Source organism: Buceros rhinoceros, unplaced genomic scaffold (assembly GCF_000710305.1).
Source record: "Buceros rhinoceros silvestris isolate BGI_N320 unplaced genomic scaffold, ASM71030v1 scaffold16150, whole genome shotgun sequence".
Classification (NCBI taxonomy): domain Eukaryota; kingdom Metazoa; phylum Chordata; class Aves; order Bucerotiformes; family Bucerotidae; genus Buceros; species Buceros rhinoceros.
In genome coordinates this window covers 4,097-15,801 of record NW_010388060.1, presented here as the reverse complement: position 1 = coordinate 15,801, position 11,705 = coordinate 4,097, and the positions used below count along the sequence as shown (strand labels likewise).

Here is an 11,705-nt window from a genome sequence, read left to right as displayed (position 1 = left end):
GGGGGGAGGGGATTGGCACATTTATTCACATTTCTTAAATATGTATCTAAAAATGAGGTCTTACTGCGTACCTGTACTTGAAAATGTTGTTCATAGTTAGAGTGACCAGCACTAGCCAGAGGCCAAAATGGCAAACTGCTCTTCCAGTTCCACCACGTTGAGAAATAAATATTACTGGTCAACTAAAAAGGGATTTTGAACCCACGAAGTAATGCTGACTGTTCTACCTTTGATGGGAAACTAGCCAAGTCATGCAAGTGCTATGATGGATTGAGGGAGCTTGGCTTTCTGTATGTTGGATTTAATAGACTCTAATGAATCCTGGTTTTCAGCAGATAACTCCTGAGCACTCTCAGAAAACTACACTGTTAATATAAGCAAAGTTGGACAACCATATCCCTAGGCTGTTTTCAAAATCTTGGCTCGCTAAGTATGCCACCTGTAGTAAAACCTCTTCCCAAGGAAAACAGCAACACCCACCACGCTGCTGCCTCCCTGGCAGAAGATGTAGGGCTGCAGATGGCTACTGTAACAGTGCAGGACACAGGCTAGGTAATGAGCCAAATACCATCCAAGAGGATCTGGCTGGGATCCCAGGGAACACCCTGCAACTCATTAGACTCATTTTGATTGAACTGAGGAGCCTCCCAGAGCAGCATGTTCTGTTCAGGGAAAAGCCTTGATACATTCATTCTCCTTAACAGGTTTTACATTATGGAGCCTGATCTTCTTTGGTTGACTTGGTGTTAAATTTGCTGTATCTTCTGAAGAATGGTTTTAAGAATCATGGGCATCCTTCAGTAGCAGCATCAGTGCTTGCTTGTGCAGAATGACTTCAGGTTTCTTACAATGTCATGCTCTTATTAACTGCTTTAAATTCACTAATATTCTCATACTATTATTCATCATTATTTTGAGTTGTCAGTAACTTGTAGTTTGTATAAACAGAAACATTTTGTTTAAATTACCCTCAAGTATGTCTTAGTGCAGCAACCATTCAATACATATGTTATCCTCCACTGCCTCTTTATACAATGGCATTTTCTGTGTTTTGGCATTTTCTGTGCCCATGGATTAGTGAGTGATGCTCAGAGCTCATGGGAAAAGTAGGTACTTAACCAAATATTCCCATCCCCAAATGTTCCAATCACTAGCTCTTCCTGTATATATTTACATGTTCCATATGTTACAAGTTAAAGCAGCATTTCTTTAAAATTCAGCAATTAGTTAATTTTTGTCAACTTACAATAAACACTAAATTAAATTACAATTTTAGCTAAAAAATTAGATGCTCTGTTGAGGATGTTCTGAAGTTTTAAAGAGTTAAATTTCAGGGATCAGGACACTTCAGTATTTATGTGAAAAAACTGGAAAAAATAGGTTGATATTGAAGATCCACCTTTTTTTTTTAAAAAATAATCTATTTGGGTTTTTACTATGGATTTCATTCAGAGGTCACTGAAAGGAATGGAAAGATGGAAAAGCATCATTTTATAAACTTTGGCTCAGTCCCTGTTAAGTAACCCGTGAATTCTGTTTAGGCTACATTCTGACATAACACAGCTTCCATCTATATCATTTTTTTGAATATTGCATTAAATGCATTTGTGACTTTGTACTGTAATCATTCTGTAAGTATTGCAAGAGGGTGGGATTTTCAACAGCATCGAACTCATTTATAAACATGTTCTGTTCAAGGTCAACAGCTTTTTTGGTGACTCTTTTTTTAAACTCCACATCCCGTAATTGAAAACTATGTGTATATTGTTCGCTATCTTTTATTTGATTTTTGAGTTTTTTGGTATTGATTTGTACTGCAACCAGTTCTTAGGGCTAGGTCCACAAAAAGAAATTTTTCTTAGCAGTTACTTGTCATTTGACAAGGGGCAGGCAGCTGATGGTAGGCTCTGTAAAAGCCAGTCCTCTTCAGCCAGCGGTTGGAATCAGCCAGAAGGAAGTACCATTTCCTAGTACCATATCTACCTGCAGAAAACCTCTTTCGTCCTCTTCAGCCAGCGGTTGGAATCAGCCAGAAGGAAGTACCATTTCCTAGTACCATATCTACCTGCAGAAAACCTCTTTCACACCCTTCTCAGGCTACAGGCTTCCTGACACATGATTACCTGGGGCAACTGCCTTTTTCCAGAATTCGGGGGCATAAACCTTCTCCTGAAGGTAGGGATGTCACTGAGTCTTCCCTTAAAAGGAGGTTTTCTTGTGCTACCCTGGTTCTCGGTGGGTCATGGTATCACCCAAATGTCACCATAAAGTCCTTCCTTTGCCTGTGGGGTGCAGCCTGACATCCCTGAGGAGGAAGACAGTGGCTTCTTCCAACGTGGGCCTTGAGATACTCTGCAGGAATGTGCATGTACTGCCGTTGCGTGTACACACACTTTCTGACATAGAGCAAATATTTAGGAATCTGTGCGAGGTGGAGCAGCTTCCTTTGTAGTGTTGAGGATTTTAGGGGTCTAAATGTTAGTCTTAGGCACCTCTGGTCTTTTGTGGAGTCATCCCTTAAGGCTTTAGATGGGGAGGGCCGTTTTCTTCCTGGGTACAATTTTATTGTCTTTGGTAACTATGGGTCAGGGACAATTTGAGTTTTACAATTAAAAAACCCCACCCAGATACAGGGAAGGGCAGCACTGAGTGCAGTTCTCTGATACCAAAGGAAAACTTCCAAAGGTGAGTCCTGATGAAGTGAAATAATAGCAGAATCAAAGCATTAGTAGTAACATCCCACCATACTCTGGCTCACCACCCACCCCACCCCCCAAAAATCCTTTTATTCAAAAAGCTTTTAGCTAGATTATTTCCTTTTATACAACAGCTTCTTAGCAGCAATTTTGTGCATGAGCACAAGTGTGTACACGTGCACGTGTGGGTCTTGGGGTGCTATTTTCTGGCCTGAATACGGCAATGCTTTTTGACTGCAAGTAATAATTTTTGTGATTTCAGGTTCCTGCCACTGTGGAAAGTGCATCTGTTCACCACAGGAATGGTACATTTCGGGTGATTTCTGTGAATGCGATGACAGAGACTGTGACAAACATGATGGTCTCATCTGCACAGGTGCAGTCCAGGCTGACACTTAATTGCTTTAAGAAACAACAGTGTTGATGGGAATTATGTTAGACACAGCCCAGCTTCTTCTTTCTCCACTGACAGAGGAAGTGCATTTGCTGGTTATTCAAACCTGCTATAATTGTTTCTTTGTGATAATCAGCGTGATAATCAACTTAAGGTTTCAAAACAGCAGTTGAAAGCCTGAGAATGAATTTAAGTAAGCCAGCTACAAAATCCATCAACAATTTTCAGTGTAATAGACTACCAGTTACTGCTTTTTGGCAAGGGACGTAGAGTGTTGGCATTGTGAATGTGAGATTTCTTTAACTTTAGTTCTCTTACTGGACTTTCTGTGTGTATAATGCGTTTAAATCACAGACAAAATTCACTAGTCTGATGATCTTTGGTAGGTGAGAAGCACAGTTGTGTGGGTTATCAGAGCTTCCTGGCAATTGGACAGTTCTCAGTGGGAGGCTGAAATACCTGACAGTTTTTCTTATGGCATGATGGCTAGTGATTAAAGCGGCCTCACCTTAACATTCTCTGAGAGTTCAGGTGGCAGGTGCAGCTAGAAATTGGCAGGCTGCCATCAAACGCTCATGACAAATCTAGTGACAAGAAACAATGGGAGAATTGCTACATTAATTCACTGGCTGCTTCCTGTTGCAAATCTTATTTTTAGAAAATATTTGCTGAGCAATTATTAGATGTGGAGGAAATATGCAAGCCTATTAGAGTGACACTAGCAAACTGTGTCTTCCAGCTAGCCTTAATTAGCAAGGGTCTTTCTCCGGGGGCAAGCAGCCAGTACGGAGGCAACAGGAGCCATACCTTCAGATGCAGTGTCTATTCATAGATCTTCATAAAGTCAGTAGGAAGAGAAGTTCACGTTGGAAACCCAGGCTGTAGAGGTCTCAAGCTGAGCATGAAGAAGTCATGAAAAATACTGAAATGAGTGAAACTATGAGTCTCAGTACTTAATGTTTCCTCACTGCAAAATAGGGCCAACACACTTTTTATCTAATAGAGAATTTGAGATATTATTTATTTCTATAACACTTCAAAGAATTTAGGTTTAAAGTTTTTCATGTTCAGAGGGATGGTTTTATTGCTATTCTCTTAGTAACTTTTTATGTCTTTTTCTTTCTGCACAACAAGTAATCTTGTTTTAACTTCACGTTGAGGTACAGTGCGAACACTAAGCCTCCACAGCTGGGTACAAATAGTGGTGGCAGAATTACAAGATACGCAATTCTGCTGATGGGATTGTTGAGAGAATGCTATTAATGCTTTGTAAGAGTCGGTTTGGGGTGGCTTCTGAATGCAATGGTACAGTAATTGCTTCCTTCCAAAGGAAAAAAAAAAAAAAGGTGTGTGTGGGAACAAAAAAGGAACAATGCAACTACTTTAGTATGGCTTTTTACTTCCCATAAAACACATTTTAATGTAGTACATTTCCATTATGATAATTGCCCTTTATTCATTCTGTTCTAGGCAATGGTGTTTGTAGCTGCGGAAACTGTGAGTGCTGGGAAGGATGGAATGGCAATGCTTGTGAAATCTGGCTGGGGAGAGAATACCCTTAACAATGGACATCAAAGACCAAGGGGTTTTTGTTTGTTTGTTTAGTTTTTCTTTAGGCTGACAGAAGAATTAATTTCAGAAGTATTCAATGTGTAGGTGTGTACGTGCATTCACGCACACGTATGTGGGTGTAAATACTCCAGAACACTCATTTGAGGGCCCGCTCCTTCAAAACATGCATGACAAAACTAAAAGAAAAAAATTAAAATTGCCTTGGTAGCAGGACAATCCAGGCTCTAGAAGGCAAAGGCATAAAATACTGACCCTGTAGAACTTCTCCAGAGTTTTTATTGTAAATTTAGTGGAAATGAGATTACATCCATACATCCATACATTACATCCATCCATCCTATTTCTTAAGCAACTGTTGGAAATGGTGTAAGAAAGCCTTTTTTTTATTACTTACTTTGTTTTCACCTCTCCATAACAGTATGCAACAGTATCCTGTAGAAGACTAGCACTAATTGAGAATTTGTCAAATAATTCATTTGATTGATTTTATGGTGTTTGATAAATATATTGTTTGGCCTTTTTATCTTTCTAACAATCTTTATTATGCACCAGCTTATAAATTGAGAGAAGGTGTAAAGAAGCTTATCAAAACATTAATGTTTTTTTACCTGAACAAAGAATCGTATGTGTATAACCGAGGTCAAATTACCTGACAACCAAGGGCTGAAGACCCAAAACATCTGAACAGGCTGTTGTCCACAAGAGAGCTTCTTTGTTTCCATGGTTAATGTGTCAGTAAGTTGGTTACCTAGCCTACATACTACGATGCTTTAAAATACATAACCTATAGGAATATAAGGAATGAAACTAATAAAGATATAAATGTATGATTTGCTATTCTGAATCTGTATCCTGCAGTTCATGTGTACTTTTATCATATTGTTCTATGTATGTACAGTTGCCTAGTCCTGTTAAAAGTAAAGCAAATGAAAATGTGTCGTACTAATACCTTTCAGGATGACAATCCTGTATGCTATTAGAAATCACTGTTCAGAACAGACTGCGCTGTCACACATGGTATTCACTGGATTTAACTGCTACTATAGAAGTGGGGAGCCTGAAAGCCAACTGACTTGAAAAAGCAGCTATGCTATCCAGGAGCCTGCTCTCAGCCAAAGATGTTCAGACAACGGCAACAAATTAAAGTTTTAATACAGTAAATACAAACAAAGCAGTGGTATGAACAAAGATTTTATTTTTATTTCCCAATGGTGAAATGCTGCTCAGTGTGAAATTCACATTGAGGTATGAACGATGCACAACTATTGGGACTTCCCTAACTTATTTACATATGAGTCTGGGGGTTTTTTATACATGTAGATTTGGCAGCCCTTGAATTCTTTAGAGCAAAAAAAAAAAGATACATACATTTTAGTTTCAAAAGTGTACACATTTTGTAAAACCATGATTGAGCGAGAAATTGCCTATATGGTTGGAAAAGATGTCTTGTTTTTATACCAAGCTTTAACATTGTGGTTTAGGTGCCAAGGTCCTGATTTTTGAAGAGGTACATGACTCAGAAATAAGGGAACTGTAGATCAACCAAAAAAGATATTTCCATTTTTAATCTAGAAATTAGTTCTCTTTTAGAAAGGACAATTTTGAAATAGGAAAATACAATGGTACAGAACATGTAATAGAATGCAAAAAAAAAAAAAAGTAATTGTTTAATAACTTTTATTATTCCACTTCCCATGTAGCGTGCTTTTTCTCATACCCAATTTTTTTCTTTAACCTAGATTCTTTCTTTCTAGAAATGAAGCTTGTGAAACCCATGTTCTCAGGGAGAATAATCACCAAACGTCCATGCATAACTTATATAGAATTTAAGCAGATAAATAATGAGACATACATCCCAAAGCTGCTAGCTGCTCTCTTTTTAGCTAACCGAAATATCAGGCTGAATTCTAAAATGTATTGATAAAGAACCTTCAAAGTAAAATTCATCTTGAAATTATAGTTTGTATTTTATACTTATAACCCTTAAACTCTATAGAGCTTAACAGGAATATTTTCTTAAATTTTTAACATACATGCATTTTGTCATCCCTGTTGTCTGGAGAGCACAAATGGTTGGTTTTATTCGTATTTATGAATACCACTGACCTGAAGCATCTTATAAGGTGTTTTTTTACAGATACATTCATCTGCTGAATCAGAGTGTAAACAAAAGATAAAAAGTTTTCCTTGATTTCCCTCCATTTGTAATTAGTAATGTTGTAAGAAAATACTGGATAATCAAAACTCTTATTTAGGTTCAGTTAGATGCTTTCAATGTTTTTCATGGCATTATAAGCAGATTCATATATAATCAGCCTTAGTATTTAAGGTACTCATATTCACTGACAAACAATTCTTTAGGGGGTTGCAATGTCATATTTGATGCATTTTAATGTGTAATTTAATTTTTAAATTTCTGTACTTGAAAGGTGTAAGAGGATTCTGGTTTCTAGATACACTTTTTTTTAAAGAAAACCAATCGATTAACTCCAACATTTTGGCTACTGCACAGATTACATAGCCATAGCATTTCAAAAAGTGTTAGCCGAGTTGTTTGTTAAGGTACATATGGCAAAATATTCAAATATTCTTAGACAGCTACGGTCAGTGGTTCATTAAAATGTAAATTATCAAACAAAATGGTACTATTGCTATGATCCTTAAAGTATTAGCTAAGACTACTTAAAATATAATGTATGCATAAATTCCTTTCCAACTTCTATTATGTTTGTTATAATGTTGCTTGAACAGTCCCCCCACTGCTCTTCATGCCGAGGTAAGTGGTGATGTAACGCCCAGCAGGTCTATTTTGTGGCTCATTTCCTCACCAGATAAATGAGATTGGAAGGAGTAAGCTTATTATTCCATGTATATGAAAACAACACCTGTATTAATAAATCCTGATTCTACACCTCATTCCCTGTGACAGGAATTCCAGATGCATAAACTGTAGAAGCAGTAAGAGGCGTAAGAGAGTGAAATATACTGCTTGATTCTTCATACCTAGTGATGGTGATCACTTGCTTCCAGGCTTGTGGCAAAAGGCAGTTCTAAGCGGCAAAACCCAACCGGATAAATGGGGATTTCACACTGGCTAGACTGATAAACCTTATAAACAATGGATACTATAGCTTTGCTTTCTTCTTATGAGAGAAAGAACACAAACCAGAAGTGTGCTGAATGCTTCTACAATAGACTTGCAGGTTTATGCCTATTGCATATAATGTATCTGTAATGTCACCTATGAAAGAGCCATGGATAGATTTACTTCTATAAATTATTAACTTACTTGTGATCCTTTTTTTCCCTGCCCATACTCTCTTTTGGAAACATGTAGATGAACATCTAACTACATTTCTGATGCACTGGCTTTGCTTCTTTACAGAGTGACAACTCACTTTGTAACTAAATGATACAGCTAAATGATACTGGGATGAAGAAAGCTAAGTTGAATATTTCTGTGACTAGGTAATAGAACAAAACTTTTATTACATCTTTAAAAATAAGTCATAGCATTTGGATTAGTCATTGCAAAAAACCCACTGTTATTAGACATTTTAAAATGCATGGCACAGCATATGAGTTTATCTAAAGGGACATTTAAAAGAAAGATAACATCCTTACTTTGTCTAATTTTACTTGCATTCCCATTTGAACGGAGCTGAATAATTTCTTCTTTATACCAGTAAACAGATGGATCAGCAAAACACTTTTAATACATGGACCAAACTGCCTGCTTTCATACCTCATTTCTTACAGTGGTTTAAAACCATAAGAAAATTTTTCCCAGTACGTACATAAAAATTCTGAATTCTTAGTGTTGTTTCAGCTATATACCATAGTCAAAGCAATTTGCTTTATTTTACATTTGGGGGCAGGAGGTTTGTTAAGAACCAGCCTGACTCTACGCAAGTTAAAGTTTATGAAAATGACAGTATATTAAAAAATTATTTGAGTGGCTAAAACCCCCAGCAAATTAAGTGAAAGCTGTGTTATGGAACTACAAAGCACTTAAATGCTGTAGACACCTTTCTATAGGCTCTATCATGTGAGCAATCTCATAAGGGTCCTTGTGTATTTATAAAATTTTAGAAGTACAACAAAACGGTGCTTTGTTGAAGTAGTTCGTATCTACTTAAAACTGGATTTCTAAAACTGTGCAGTTCTGACAGATTTTGCCAAAGAGAAGTGTAGCTGAAATACTACAGACTACGACAAAAAGGAAAGAGATAATGACCCTCTGCAGTGTTAACATACGAAATGGTAAGATGAGGTTGGATAGCTGTGCAAACAGTCTCTCAGAGATTAGATAAAACCCAGAAGAACAACAAAATACAAAGCAAGCATGCAAAAGATCTGGATCGCTGCAGAGTCACAGACAGCTGGACGTGTAAGTACAAAAAAAACCAATCTGTAAATACAAATTGATTCCATTAGGTTTACTATACAGTACTGTAGTAGTAACAGACAGTTGAAATTTGCTTTCACTTAATAGCAAAATTAATTTTAGAGGGAAGAAAACGGTGAAGTCTCATCCTGGAGAACAGCAAGAGAGGTAATATATTAAGGAGCTAAAATTTTCTTTGGCACGGTAACAGGGGAGAACTGAGTTTGCCAACCTATTTACATAAAGTTTCACCATCCGGTGGCCAATGCAATGATATTTTGCACAGTCTACTTCTTACATAAACGGTTTTGTTGTTTTCCAGTATGCCTTCGTATAAATGTTTTATTCATGTTGAATCTATGTATACAACAACAAATAAGAATAAACACAAACTGTACAATGCAGACAAACTCTTTGCATATATGTATGTAAATTTAGTAATGCAGACCAATAGTTCTTTGATAGACACAACCTACTACATGCAGTTCATCCTTGCCATCCTCTTCCCATGCAACAGGTGAGACAAGAGACAAAATTAAAGGGAGGAAACAAAGCACAAAGACCCCTTTGCTATGTTTAGACAGGTTGTAGAAAAAATATTTTTTAGGACATACTGCTTATTTTAGTACATATTTTCAGTATGTACTAACTGCTTACAAAAATTAAATCTGGCCTTAATTATAGTGCCTCAAACTGGATCGCAGATCACAATTAATCAGGATCAAAAGTTTAATGTTGAAAACAATACTTATGTGGCATCATGCCATGAACCAGAACATCTTTGCACGGCTCAGCCAGGTCTCCAGCTCTGTGACTCCCCAGGCTCTTAGACTAGGAGAGTGAAAAAGGTGGCTGGATGGGACATGAACACATGTATTCCCTCCTCATGAACTCTTACAAAATTCAGGTGAGAAGGAAAGAGAATGTAGCCTTCAGCCGTATTCTCTTATTGAATATATTGTGAAGTGCTCCTCTTATAATTGTAGAGAAGCTTGAGGCCTCCTCTGGGACCCAGCAGATGGTACAACATCAAGGCTGCTGCCTCCCATGGGTCCTCCAGATGCAGGGCAAGCCCCCAGTTTACCATGTGAGTTGCTTTGGTTTTGTTTTATATTTTCTCAGGGATGGTGCACAAATCCCATTGGACCAGATGGGATGAGAAAGGGTGCACTGAAGTTTCTAATAACGTGTTGTTCCCTTCCCCGCCCCCCGCCACTTACATATTTAGTGGTAGCAGGCAAGGGCACAGTCTAAGTCAAAGTTTCTTTGCATTTTTATCACAGTATTAGAGTAGGTTTGTGTTTTCTTTTCTTTACATGAATAGTGGACTACATGCTTAACTTACTCCCTCCCTAGAGAGACCCAACATCAAGTGCTAGCTTGCTGTCCTCATCTTACGAACATAAACAAGAAAGTCTGCCCTACAAAAAAAAAAAGTTTGTCTAAAATTTAGCAGCTTTACAGTAGCCTCCTTGAAGAGTGCACTAAATGTGGCTTATAAAAACAGAACACATTTGAAAACTAACATGAAGAGTTCATTCAGACTTAATCAGTTGTTCAGCTGAGCAGACAGGGAATTTGAAATAACCAGTGGTCTCTGTTAGGGACTTCAGCACAAAGATGTGATAAAACAAATTGCTAGAAATACAATGCCAAAAAAAGGAATGGATTATTTATTTCCCTCCCTCTCCCCACTTTTTTTTTTGTCTTTAAGTATCTAGGTAACGTCAAGGGGCCAAAAGAGCACTGCCACACAGTTTCCCAGACTGCTGTACAGTTTGGTCCTTGTTGCCCTTTCAGAGAAATAAATACCTTCTTAAGCATGTACTGAGCACCCATATTTTTAGTCTTCTGAAAGCCTGTGACTGAGTGTGCAACACTTCAGTGACATCCCTGTGGCATTCCCTAAATCTCTCCCCTCCCCAACATTGGTTTAATTATTCACAAGTGACAAACTCAAAGGGTTGAAGTTGTTTCTGGTAACACGATCCAAGGCTTCAGTTTTATAATGTTTTTGATTTCTTCTAGGTTCATGTAGGAGGAAAATACAGTATACAGAGATCAAGGCAAGGCACCTTCAATCTAGCAATTTGGTGGGCATGTTATCCTAGGAAGCTGGGTGGAGGTACGTACTGGAGTATCAGTGACATACATAGGACCGGACTTTGCATGCTTACCTAAAAGTAAAAATAAAAAGTCTCGTAGTATGTCCAGTTTTAAAACTCTTTTTTTTAAAACACCAGAAATATTAAACTATAATTTGTAACTACCTTTTGCATTGGTGCTGCAAAAAAGAACACAACAACATCCTTGCCCATGCTTTGCTAAGTAGGTGTGGGATTCAGCCGAAAATAACAATGGCATTGAGTTCAGATCCTTAAAAAAGGAAAGGATTGTATTTGAAATGGACTTAGGTAGCGCAGTTCTGGTTAGTCTTTCTTTTTTATTTATTGTTGGTGGTTGATTTTCAAACAATGACGTTTTAGTAGATGAAAAATGAGCCTTAATTCAGGCCTACAAGGCCTACAAAATTCTTTGGACCCACTTTCCCAAAAATGAGTGGGTCTTGCTCGCTGGGCAAGGCAAATGTTACCATTACCAGTAAGCCTGTGATATGTATAAAACACACACACACAAAGAAACTATAGGGGGATGC

At 37.7% G+C, this 11,705-nt stretch overlaps 1 protein-coding gene across 1 annotated transcript in view; it reads left to right on the top strand.

Annotated features, from left to right (window-relative positions):
- Positions 1 to 4,652, top strand: part of LOC104500949 (integrin beta-like protein 1) — a gene marked incomplete at its 5' end in the record, with an annotated part of 20,786 nt that extends 16,134 nt beyond the window's left edge. Inside the window, 2 exons of the mRNA XM_010144680.1 lie at positions 2,959 to 3,072; positions 4,561 to 4,652. Coding sequence (XP_010142982.1) covers positions 2,959 to 3,072; positions 4,561 to 4,652 — 206 coding nt within the window. The remainder of the gene's footprint in view (positions 1 to 2,958; positions 3,073 to 4,560) is intronic.
- Positions 4,653 to 11,705: the final 7,053 nt, after the last annotated feature.